This window comes from Triticum dicoccoides, chromosome 2B, assembly GCF_002162155.2.
Source record: "Triticum dicoccoides isolate Atlit2015 ecotype Zavitan chromosome 2B, WEW_v2.0, whole genome shotgun sequence".
NCBI classification, from domain to species: Eukaryota; Viridiplantae; Streptophyta; class Magnoliopsida; order Poales; family Poaceae; genus Triticum; species Triticum dicoccoides.
The window spans coordinates 817,746,759-817,760,483 of record NC_041383.1 but is presented as its reverse complement, the minus strand read 5'-3'; the positions used below and the strand labels follow the sequence as shown (position 1 = coordinate 817,760,483).

Sequence of the window (13,725 nt, the reverse complement as noted above, 5' to 3'; positions counted from 1 at the left end):
CGGCGGTAGTGCGGCTCGGCCGGTGGCGGTCCGGCGACCTGGTGATGGTGGCCGGCGGTGCGCGTGGTGGTGGTGCCTCCCTTGGCGGCTTTCGGTGTGGGGAGGAAGGGGAGCGGCTTGGAGAGGGGCGGCGGAGCCGACGGCGTGCCGGCTGCAGCGCGAAGGCGGGAACTTTACGGGCCTCTGCGTTCCCGGCCGGGCCTGTGCGGCCACGGGCCTGGTGTGTTCCTGCCATTGCGTCCGGTCAGCTACCGTCTTCGGCGGTGGAGGTGGGGCCCTCCCGCGTGCCGATGGTGCTGTTGCCTGGTCCCGGCTCTTCTTCTTCATCGTGCCGACCATGCTTCACGGTGCCGTGGTGAGACAGCGTTGAACGCTTCGTGTCCGGGCTGGCGCAGGGTGAGGGTCTGTTTGGCGGCGAGCTTCGGAGTGCCTGAGGTGGAGGTTGGGATCGGGAGAAATCTCTGTTGGCCTGGCCGACATCGACGCGGTGGCGCTTGTGGGTGCCGCCAGACCTTCCTGGAGGGCGTCGGAGCTACCCTTCCTCTCCCCTCACCGTACCGGGGGAAACCCTTGGCAGCAGTGTCGTCTTCGTCGCGTTCCTTCTTGAAGGTGTTGATTGGTACCGGTGCTTCGGAGGCTCGGAGTCTGGTGGGAGATCTCCGGTGGGTGCAGCGGCCACGAGGCTTCTTCGTTTCTTTGTCGATCCGCCGTTGTCGGCGTTTGTTTCTCTTGTATTTTCTCTTTCTTTTCTTTTGGGTGTGACTGTGCTGTTTCCGCCCCAGCACCTATCGTTGGATGGTTCGGTTGGTTGCTTTGTATACAAAGCGGGGTAAACCCTTTTTCGGTAATGTGAGCAGTATGCTTTGCCCTTTTAGATTTCTCTTTTCTAAACTTTGTATATTTTAGAGCCATATCCCAATCCTCCAGCGGTGCTTCGGTTGGGCGCAACGCTGCTCCTCCCATCCTCGCCTCGCAATCCCCCACAGGCTACTTCTCCCCATACGACGCCCTCATCCCCGGCCTGCCTCCACCTCGAGCAACTTGGGTCGCGCCAACGTCGCAGGCGTCCTAGGCCCCTGCCCCGACACCGGCATCAGGCCTACCCGGTGGCTTTTGCATCTCCGTTCGGCGGGCCGATGTGGGAATAGTACAACCAGCAGGCCGACAGCGCTTAAGACTGGATCCTCGACACGGGCGCCATGTCGCACATAGCAGGCACGGCGAGCACTATGACCTTGTATGGTTCCCCGTATATGCGTCATTCCTCTGGCATCCTCGTAGGCGACGGTTCTAGCCTCCCCATTATTGTCGTCGGCTCCACCTCTCTCTCAAATTTCTCCCTTAAGGACGTCCTGATCTCTCCTACTATTATCAGAAATTTAATTTCCGTCGTTTTACTCAAGATAATTTCTAATCTATTGAGTTTGACCCCTCCGGCTTCTCCGTTAAGGACCTAGCAATCGGAAGAACAATCATGAGGTCCAATAGCCACAGGGATCTCTACCCCTTCTTCTCCAAATCCCGTTCCAGGCAGCACTCTTCATCAATGGCAATGGCCTATGGCACCTTCGTTTAGGGCATGCTAGCAATAAATCAGTTTCTGCCTTAGCTCGTGATTTCCTTCCAAACTGTACTAAAGACTTGCCTACTACTACTGTTTGCTCATCGTGTAAATGAGGCCAGCAGCCTCGGCTGTCATTTCCTCATTTAGTATAAAAAAAGGAAAATACATAGAGTCATAGAACTTGCACATGACCATCAGTTTGGTACATAATCTTGTAAAATAGGTGTTTTTGGTCATCTTCATCGCATGCCAGCGCCCGCCGTCAGCCGCTGTCACATGGTATATTTACAAAAAAGCCCTCGGGTTTTTTGTTTTTATGTATCGAGTCCCTAAAACAAAATGAAAGAAATAAGCAAGCTGTCAGCCGGTATGGCATGGTATATTTACAGGAAAGCCCTCAGGGTTTTGTTTTATGTATCAAGTCCCTAAAACAAAAAAAAAAGAAATGAGCAAGGATGGGGTTTCGAACCCACGAACTACCGATAGAAGACTCATTTGGATAACAACCAGACCAACAACGCTTCATGTGTGGATGCCATGACTAGGCTTTATATCGTATGAAGATTGACCAATTTTTTAAAATAAATTAAATCAGTAAAAAGGGAGCCCCGCGGCTGGAACAAGTGACCTCATGATCACATTTAACTTTTTTTTGAGGGGTTGATCACCTTTAACTAAGCTAACCACCAGGCTACGTCAACATAGCCTGTCCACAAGGGATAAAAAATATTTTATGTTGTCATTTCTTATTGTTATATATAAGAAAACTATTTATATTCCGGTGTTTGGAACATTTAAAAATGTCACTGTGTTACAAAAAATAGGTACTGACATTTTAGAAAATCTCTAAACATTGCAAAATATATTTGTGTAACTAAAAAAACATAAGTTACATTTTCAAAATATTCACGCATTTTCAAAAACATATCCATGACATTTTTAAAATGTTTATACAATCTAACAAAAATGTTTACATAGTTTGAAAAATGTTTTGTAACATAAAAAATATGAACAAGTATTTGAAAAAGGGTTAATCATATGCTTAAAAAATATTAAACTTGTGTAAAATTGCTTTTAGATGTATACCTAAAACGGATAATGTGCATGAAAAATAGACATCAAACCTATATTTTAAAAATATTAATCATGCATTTGGAGAATTTTAAACGTGTAGACAAATGTTTCGGATGCATATAAAAATTACAATGTGTATGTAAAAGTAGACATCAAAACATATATTTGAAAAATAATAATAATCTTTTATTTGGAATTTCTTAAACATGTATCAAATTATTTCTGATGTATACAAATAATGTGCAGTGTGTATGTAAAAGTAGGCATCAAAACATACATAAAAAATATTAATCATATATTTGAAAGATGCTAAACATGTAATGTTTTTTCAAAGATTATTAATCATGCTAAAAATGTTTTTGATGTATACACAAATATGAAAAATGAAGAATTGACAAGACAAGTGTTGTTTCTCATTTAATATCACCATTTGTCCTTGTGGTCACGATGGTTAAACCACGCTCGCGGGAGAGCAACCAGACATCACATGTTCGAATCATGGCCTATGTTTTTTCGTAAATTTTTCCATCTTTTGTACACTCCACCTTAAACCAATATAAACCTAGTAGTGTATGTCAAACGTCGACCTTTATTTGGTCTGGTGGCTATCTCGACGCTACAAGTAGATGCAGGTCCAGGGTTCGAAACTTGACAGCACTAGAATTCTTCATTTTGTCTTTATTGCTTGCTACATAAATAAATAAAATGCAATGGTGCTTGCCTTCTTGTTTTATTTTCGATACGTCGAGAACAAGTTAAATGATCAGAAACATGTACTATTTTGCAAGTTTATGCATCAAACTGACCATCACGTGCAAGTTCTATAACAACTGGTGTATTTACCTCTATAAAAAGGAGTGCACCTTTTCAATTGATCCATTGTGACATATGGACCTCGGCACCTCGCCCGTCTATAGCTTTTCTGTATTTTAGTATTACCTCGTGATATTTGATTATTATTCACACTACTTGCAACGTTCCCATTGCGCAACAAATCCGACGCTGCCAACACCGTTTATTGATCTTCACCTATGTGCTCACACAATTTCATATTTTAATCCAATGCATGTAATACGACAATGGAGGCAAGTTTCTCGCCTCTTCCTTGTGCGATCTCTTCTCACGCCACGACGCTTCTTTCCATCTGTCATGTCCCTACACTTCCCCGCAAAAAGTAAAGGCTGAACGGCACACAGAATGACGAATGACATTCTTCGTGTGCTTCTCATTCACGCAAACCTTCCGCCTCCATTTTTTGTAGAAGCCCTACACACTGCTACTTACATCCTAAACTGGCAACCACCCTCGGCGATCAACTTCGCAACTCCCTACTTCCTTCTTCTCGGTCACCACCCAACGTATGACCACATGTGTGTTTTTGTCTGCTTATGTTTCCCCAACACCAGTAGCACCAGTCCGCACAAGCTCGCCCCACCGCCCACTAGGTGTATTTTCCTAGGTTATCCCTTGGAGCACAAAGGCTATAGCCTATAGGTGCCCCGACTTGACCACACGCACATGCGGACGTAAGACACCTGCATTCTAACATGGCCACAATGGATAGATGTTGGATTTGATCCTTGATGCATGTATGTTTTTTAGTACATCCTCGATGCTTGTATTTGAGAAGAAAAAGAAAAGGTTAGTCTCGCGAAAAACTGGAGAGCCCTATGACGTACGAATAAATCGGGGAAACGCTATTTTTTTAATATTTTTATTAATGGATGACGGGTGGGTAACTTACTTCAATTTTAGGGGCAGATTCAGTGACAGACGAAAAATTCAGAGAAACAATTAACAAGAGTTTCACAGAATGGGGGATAACAGACAAGGGGTAATTTACCTCACCTTGCAAGTTTGCGGCTTCCATCAGTGCCTACTTTAATTTCTAGAGAGAAACTAAACTAAAATTGCTTGAAATAGAGCAGGGCAATGATTCAGCGCAATTAATGAAACAGACCTTTTCGAAGATCTCACAGGCCTCGTGATCTTCTGCACATTTGACATTGACCATTTGATCTACTTGCTGCTTGACACAATGTTTGGCGATGCGTTGTTCAGTTGTGATGACTACTATTTTGGCCTCCGTAGTAGGCTGGGATAAAAAGACAGTTTCAATCAAGTCCCAGTGATATGTGGACCGCAGACCGTCAATAATGACGATACACCCGTCTTGACGCATGATTTCACGGCATCCTTGAATTGGGTCCTCACCCTCCATAATACCAATTGCTGCAGCTTCCATGGCTTTAAGATTACCCTGATGGAAATCCAGAAGTAAGAGCCGAGAAAATTCCACCAAATCAAACGGATCTGGCACATCAACCCAAGCAAACTTTCCATAAGGTCGAGACATACGTGCACATTCATCTCCGACAAGAGTTGATTTCCCAACACCAGCAATGCCCCATACCGAGGTGACCCCAGTACTGTCTACGAGCTTAGCAGACACCTTGTTTTGAGACATCGGGCTCATTATATTATATTTCGCCCTGTTGGACAGAAAGATATTCCGAGAAACCTTCTCGTAATCTCCATATCCATTGTAGTCAGAAACCTGCATGAGAGAGGGAGAGAGAGAGAGAGAGAGAGATAGAGATGTTACATGTATTGTCTCCAGCATCAAAATCTATATAACCAATTAGGAGGACTACGTAGAGTTCAGGTACAGTTCAAAACACACGGGTGTAACAATACATATATGTATTCATCACCATGACGCAGAATAAATTATTTTGCACCCAGGTATTGTTTCGATCCTTATAATGATTTTTTTTGTTTGGCATACAAATAGTTTTGTTCATATTGACTCACTACATTAAATTTGGCACAAGAAAATCAAACAATAAGTGTTTTTTTCTCATCATGTTTGGATTGCTTACCACGAGTGTCGTCATAAGATCCCAAAAATTACATTTTTATGTATATTGTATACTATGTTTGTACGGTCTTCATTTTACCATATAACATTTTTTAGGCTGATATATATTTTCTTACGTTATTGTTTCACTTCTAATGTAAAAATAATTTTACTGTCCGTAAAAATATGATGCACTCATGTTAACTAGATATATAATACTCCCGCAGATCCAAAATAAGTGTCGTACTAAAACCAACACTCGCCGAGATGTGATTTATAAATAAAAATAGGCACGAAAGTTAAACTGACTGGCAGACTACATGCACAAAGTAGAGTATAATTAAGCCTATTGAAGTAGGCATACCTGTTGCATGGATGGATGCAGGCCTACATCGTTGCCGTTGAGAGCACGATATTCATGGTCTACACAACTTGTGGCCACGCTTTCATCGTTCGTTATGACAATTACATAACTTTTAATATCCGATGCGAATGCACTTTTAATAAGCTGCCAATCCTCTGTGGACTGCAGACCGTTAATAACGACCAGACAGTCTCGATTACAAAGCACCCAACATAAACATCGCTCCATATATCCTTCGATTAGTTCAAGGTGTAGATCGACGAAAGATTCAGGATATCCATGGGCAGATTCAATACCATCCGTATGGATCGACTGCAACAAGCTCTTGTAGAAGTCCTTCAAAATGAATGGATGGGCCACATCAACCCATCCGTCAATTATACATTCTCTTTTCCGGTACTCATCCCGAAATTCTTTGACGAGACTTGATTTGTCATCACTGGTCCCCCAAACAGAGACGACACCAGCACGTTTTGATAGGCGAATAAGGTCACCCATAACATTTCGACGCCCTGAACCCTGCACGTAATAATGAGAATTGTTAGACCTCTCAGACTGTCCGCAGTGTGAGCATCATAACTAGCGCTGCCTTTGTCCTGATTTATTAGGTCCTCTCTCAATTTATGCTAAAGTTTGACCAATGAATTTAACTAATAAAATATAACTATAGTACAAAAATCTTCGAAAAGCTCTTTCAAATACAAATCCAGCAGTGTACTTTTTGTAGCATATATTTTATATTTTGTTACTCATATGAATGGTCAAAGTTTGGCTAAAAATACTAGGGGCCCTAATAAATCCGGACGGAGGTAGTACTCCAACTAGACAATATTGATATAGTGACATAGAATAAATGAAGAAATAGAGTGTTGAGTATGCTATAATGATACCATATCGTGGTAAATTAAATGTTATACTGCTATGCTTTCTTAGGACACTAAACAAGGGCATCTAATATAGTAGTAATCTATGATACTATGCATTATGATGGTAGTATCGTATACATTAGGCTGGTCACAATGGGAGTATCATATCATGCACGCCAACTATGCATTTTTGCGGAGGTGACACACGATTAAATGAGGAAAGAGAGTATAATACTAAGTTATGATACCGTATCATATTAAATGTTATACTAGTATGTGTCATTTATTGCAAATAAACATTAAGTATGATACTCCCCATTGCGAGTAGCCTCACACTGGGCATTATCATAAGTGAATATCATGCATATGATACTAATCTATGATACTAACTCGATAATGCATAATATCATAAGTAGGTAATATCATATATGACTTCATTTATTACTTTGTAGACTCATCTTAGTAACTCGTGAATTTATGTTATCATGATAGTATGATATTAGTACCTTCTTTTTCTTCATATATTGCTATGTCATGTCATTCATATGCCTAACTGGAGTTGCATGATGATTAATGATACTACCTGATGATACCCATTGTGAGAGGGTAGTTGCGTAGGAGCTACCCTATATTATCAGAAGCGAATCATGACTCTCATTAGTTTATGTCTTTATTTTGCATATTCTTGTATACATATGCAAGCTAGCTAGATTGAGTCGGCTTGGATGTCTAAGTCTAGTTGTACTAGTTCCAATCAAGTCAAGGCAAGTCGCCCTCTGTTGAAGGATGACTAGTCTTGATCAATTATGTCATCACAAATATGATTCTTTATATGCTTTTTTTACTCCCAAAATGGGTCTTGCAAATGTTGGATAATTCCAGATCCAGAATCTTTTGGTAGGGAGATAGTGAATGAAAAATACAGACAACCTAGATGGAGCATAGTTTATAGTCCGAAAAACCAAAGTGGCATTGGCATTCATGACCTGCAGGTCAAGAATAATGCCTTACTTAGTAAATGGTTGTTCAACTTAGTGAGGATGGCATTTGAAAAACCTTACTGCAAAATATGCATATAGGCCAAAAAGTGGTGTTTCGGGCCTATTGGAAATCCGATGCCTCACACTTTTGGGCTGGTCTAATGGTGGCAAAGAAAATCTTTTCCCCTTTGGATCCTTTGTGATAAAAGATGGGTTGGAAATTCGTTTACTAGGGGACATGTGTCTAGGCAACGCCACACTCCTCAGATTTATACTGCATTGTTCGCAGTAAGAATGATAATCTTGCAAATGTGCTCAATTCCTTACGGCAAATATATTTTTCAGGTGAGATTTGAATGGTCCCCATCTTATGTCATGGAAAAATCATTTATCCCCACTAGATATGATTAACCTGACGCAAGAACATGATGTGTTTCCCTCGAACCTTACTACATATAGGTTCTTCACAGTTGACTTTATGTACCGTGTACTCACGCATTTTGAGGTCCAGTGGATAATACAAGAAAACTTGGAAGACAGAGAGTCCACCAAAAGTTATAGTCTTCATGTAGTATCTTCGGAGGGAAGTTGTGGCTAACCAAAGACAACTTTGCCCTTCGCAATTTTGAAGGAAGTAAGAAGTGTAGTTTTTATACTCACAATGAGACAATCAAACGCCTCTGTTTCAACGTTATAGCGTCGCGATAGCATATTTGGAAGGGTCACGTTACGTTTTTGCTAATTTGCTTGTTGCGGCGCTGTTCGCGCCATAGCATGATGGCGGCATTCTGACTCATGAGCCAAGGCGGTGGCAGTTCGTGAGCCACGCCTCCAACTCCAGCAAGATAGTGCCGATGTCAACCACTTCACCGGCACCAGTGATATATTTGACAATTTTATGCAAAATGCTATTTTCAAATATGGCACACTATAACTTGTATAGTATTTGGAGAATGGCGGCGCTAAATCTACTATTTTTTCATTGGTTTTCGGTGCAAGTTTGCGTGTTCTACTTGGTCCATCATCCAAATAGCGTCCAATATTTATCCGCCCATAAGTGTTGACAATATTTTTGGTCACTGGCGGTTAGATTGTATTCCAAATAAATTCATAATGCTCTCCTTCCCCTTCATCTCTCATCCCAAAGGAATAGGAGACAATCAAACGTATGAATCAATATGTTCACTCGCACGTGTTAAGATATGAAATGAAGCGATTTTTTTGGCAAGGGCGAGGTAATTTAGTAGGAAGTACATACTACTAATTAGAGTTTTCTTGGGCTTAGGGCGTTACCTTCTTATAAAATGCACAAAGATAATGACCACCTGTGAACTCTCGGAGCACTGATACCCGGTATGGCTCCCCCGTGAGAAAAATGGCATCCCCTATCCGCTTAGTGGACACAATGATCCGGCTGCCGTTGTTATTGTCTGGCAGGTACATTCTGATGATTTCCCAATCTGCAACACTAGGTATTCCTTCAAGGATGACCAGATATCTCTGCTCAGTCAATTGCTTCATGGAATCATTTTCTGAAGTCTTGTCCTTGAAATTGACAGCTCGGCAAGACCGAGAGCTGGCGTGCAACCGAGTCTGCAAGTTCTTGAGGAACTCGTCAGGGTTAAATGGATGCAGCAGCTTTACCCAGGCACGGACTTTGAATATCCGGTTGATTTCTGGGTCACAGTAGGCCTTATTGATGATCTGTGCCCCCTCAATATCAGATCCTGAACTTCCCCACAAAGAGATTACCTGAAGGTTATTGCCCTCATTGGTTATCAACTTTTGGAGGTTGCAAAAACCGCGGTGCTTCCCATTGGCCTCCCATAGCTCCATCAGGATGTCCATTGTTGATGGGGCGGTTGGGGCCAACTGCACAACCGATGGAATGTGATTGGAGCCAGAGTCGCTTATTAGATTGTAGCGGGTGTTCCTCTGGCTCACCTCCTCAACCCTCGCCTTGAGCAGCTTCAACTCAGAAACTGCGCTGTCGAGGTCCCGAGTCCGAGGTGGTGCCATGCAAAACGGCACCAGGCGCCACACCCAGTTCCTGGTCGAGTCGTTATCCAGGTGGATAACAAACTCGACGCAGTCTTCAACATCAAAGGCGAGGTCACGGAGCTGCCGCACCCAGGCCCTCACCACTTCATTCCTGGCACGCTCCTTACTGGCGATGTTAAGAAAGGATTGCATCATCTGAAACTCCCCGGTGATGAACACCAGGTCTTGCTGCGCCGCCGCCTTCAGCGTGGTCTCTTCATCGATCGCGGATTGGACCCTGCTGAGGGTCCCTTCCACCGCCGTCTTGGCTAACCCAAGCGCAAAGTCCGCCATTGATACTCTCTCTCTCTCTCTCTCTCTCTCTCTCTCTCTCTCCTTGTGTGCTTTGTGTTTGTGATGTTCCTAGCAACTGATGGATGGTGGTTGCTGCTGAGTATTGTGCATCAACTCAGCACACTGAGAAGGTATTAAGAAGAGGATGGAGAGGAGCTGTGAGATGGTAAATTTTGCTATTATTGTAATGGAGACTTGGAGGTCGGGTAAGAAAGGAAGCCAGGGCTGCAAGAAAACAATTAAACAGGGAGGCACTAGCAGTACATCCCTGTGTGGCGTGATGTAGCTAGTGCTGGAGCTGGTACATCCACTTGGAACCACGAGATGGGATCATAAAGGGGATCGACATCAGCTGCAAGCCTGGCTGCAAATACAAAAAAATATAAAGGGCATGTCTTATTCACCAACTCTTGTTTGATGTCTGTACTGTCGTAAGAAACCAATGTAGCAGGCAGCTTCGTCTTGAGCGCCCACATGCCACATGGAACAACGTGTATTGATTCTAAAGGATGAATAAAGGTTCACCGACGCCACAGAAGAGGACAACGTGCATGTGTGGAATCAACCAATCGTGATGACACCACACATAAAGTTCTACTCCCTCTGTAAACTTTTATAAGAGCGTTTAGATCACTACTTTTATGATCTAAACGCTCTTATAAAAGTTTACAGAGGGAGTATCAATTATCAAACCACAGCCTGCCCTTCGTCCTAACAAATTGAAAAGGAGCCCACCCAACAGATATTTCAGAGTTTAGCTACTGGCAGTACATGACCACCCGGCTACTTGCGCTAGTACATGACCCCCTCACATACCATCTTAACAGTCCCTATTATATTTCTTGCATATCGTTTCCACTTAACAACGCGAGAATTATCATCTTGCATATTGTTAACTAGTAATCGTGGTTGGCCTTGTTTTTGCCACTTCCTGGTCCCGCAGCATTAATTGGCTGATTGCCCGGAGATGGGGCCCATTACACTTGCATGCGTTAGGCCGGGATATAGCGAATTTGGCATTTGAAGCACTAATTGTGACGAGTCTTCAAGCCAGGCTAGGTGAAAAAAGCTTGTTTCTTCTTCTTTGGCCGGCCAGGCGAACCTCCAACTTTGATTAAGGTGGTGTTTGTTTCTCTAGTCCTAGGACTTTTTCTAGTCCCTGGGATTTTTTGAAAAAGACTCTTAAGGAGGTGCTTCTAAGGACTTTTAGCAAAAAGTCCCAAAAAAGTCCCACCCTGTTTGGTTTGCTAGGAACTTTTTCTAGTCCCTATACCAAAAAGTCCCTGAAAACAAACACCCCCTAAATATGGATCAACGGGTCTTTCTAAGCAAGCATTCTCACATGGAGTTTGAGCGCTAGTAACCACACCCTTGCCTAGGGCATAAACATATCGCAAAAAGGGGCGCAACGCACATGGACACCGGTTTACATGTATCAATGAATCTACCAACAAGCTTATACCATGAACCGTTTTATCTTTGTGTACGAACAATTTCTAACAAATAGCCACCTGTTGTATATATTCACATAGAGGGTTCATCATGTTGGATCAGGGTTTTGGTTACCGCTCTAAATTTCAAGATTTACCACGGTTACCGCATATTTTGGTCCCACTCGGTAAATGGGCATTTCGTACAATTTTTTTTGAATTTTTTGAATTCAAACGCTCAATGTATAGTAAAGTATGGCAGCCCTTGACAGCACGCGTGTAGACAACGTTCCACTGAGCTAGTAGTTCTTTTATGATAAATATAAGTTCGAATGCTATCTATATCTATTTTGATAGAATTTGAATTCATAATTTAATTATAAATTTCATTCAAAATTCGTTCAAGATTTTCTTGAAATTTCGTGGTAACCGTGGTAACCACGTTTACCGGTCCCCCCGGTAAAAATACACCATTCGGTAACCAAAACCTTCTGTTGGATAACTTTAAATGTCTCTTTGCAGGTCCTTGCCCAAGCCCACCTTCACTCTCGCTATTCATATAGACAATTGTTCGGATGTGAAATGGGTTCCTTGCAATTTAGCTATCATGGAATCCCAATTCACTATCGCAGATTGTCAAATAAAGAATGAAAAGTATTGAGGATCGATTTGAAAAAAAACTAACATGTTGGAAGGGTAAGCTTATGTATTATGAAAGGCGGCTGGTGTTAATAAATTCAATATTGACCAGTATGCCGATGTTCCTCCTATCTTTCTTTGAAGTACCCATAGAGGTGCACAAGATGTTAGATTTCTATAGATCTCGCTTCTTCTGGCAATGCGATGAGGTAAAGACAAAATACAGATTAACCAGGTGGGATATTATTTGTAGACCCAAAGACCAAGGGGGACTTGGGATTGAGAACCTAGAGATCAAAAACAAATGCTTGCTGAGCAAATGGTTATATAGGTTACTGGCGGAGACCGACGGTATGTGGGCGCAGATTCTTCATAATAAATACTTACACTATAAGACTCTGGCTCAGGTTACCATACGATCTAATGACTCACCTTTTCTGGAAAGGGTTAATGAGGACGAAGGATACAGTTTTTCGCAGGGCAAAATTTCTTGTAGGCAATGGCACAACAATCAGATTTTGGGAAAATACATGGTTAGGGGAGATGCCTTTAGCCTTGCAATATCCCACATTATATACTATTGTAAAACGTAAGGAGGATTGCATTGCTACAGTACTACAATCGTCCCCATTAAACATCCAATTCAGACTGAAGGAAATATGCCCTAGAGGCAATAATAAAGTTGTTATTTATATTTCCTTATATCATGATAAATGTTTATTGTTCATGCTAGACAAATAGAGTGTTATTAGTATGTCTCTACTTGACTAGCTCGTTGAATCAAACATGCTTAAGTTTCCTAGCCATAGACATGAGTTCTCATTTAATTAACGGGATCACATCATTAGAGAATGATGTGATTGACTTGACCCATTCCGTTAGCTTAGCACTTGATCGTTTAGTATATTACTATTGCTTTCTTCATGACTTATACATGTTCCTATGACTATGAGATTATGCAACTCCCGAATACCGGAGGAACACTTTGTGTGCTACCAAACGTCACAACATAACTGGGTGATTATAAAGGTGCTCTACAGGTGTCTCCGATGGTACTTGTTGAGTTGGCATAGATCAAGATTAGGATTTATCACTCCGAGTATCGGAGAGGTATCTTTGGGCCCTCTCGGTAATGCACATCACTATAAGCCTTGCAAGCAATGTAACTAATGAGTTAGTTGCGGGATGATGCATTACGGAACGAGTAAAGAGACTTGCCGGTAACGAGATTGAACTAGGTATTGAGATACCAATGATCGAATCTTGTTATGCGGTTGTTATGCGGTTTGACCGATAAAGATCTTCATAGAATATGTAGGAGCCAATATGAGCATTCAGGTTCCGCTATTGATTATTGACCAGAGATGAGTCTTGGTCATGTCTACATAGTTTTCGAACCCGTAGGGTCCGCACGCTTAACTATTGGTGACGATCGGTATTATGAGTTTATGTGTTTTGATGTACCGAAGGTTGTTTTTGTTGTCCCGGATGAGACCAGAGACATGACGAGGAGTCTCGAAATGTTCGAGACGTAAAGATTGATATATTGGAAGGCTATATTCGGACACCGGAAAGGTTCTGAGTGGTTCGGGTATTTATCGGAGTACCGGAGAG

At 42.2% G+C, this 13,725-nt stretch overlaps 1 protein-coding gene across 1 annotated transcript in view; it reads right to left on the bottom strand.

Annotated features, from left to right (window-relative positions):
* LOC119366587 overlaps nt 1-10,122 on the bottom strand; it is a 13,421-nt gene extending 3,299 nt beyond the window's left edge. The window contains exons 1-3 of the mRNA XM_037632346.1: nt 9,002-10,122; nt 5,863-6,381; nt 4,599-5,195 (exon numbers count right to left, since the gene is read on the bottom strand). Coding sequence (XP_037488243.1) covers nt 4,599-5,195; nt 5,863-6,381; nt 9,002-10,042 — 2,157 coding nt within the window. The 5' untranslated portion in view covers nt 10,043-10,122. The remainder of the gene's footprint in view (nt 1-4,598; nt 5,196-5,862; nt 6,382-9,001) is intronic.
* Between the last annotated feature and the right edge of the window lie 3,603 nt (nt 10,123-13,725).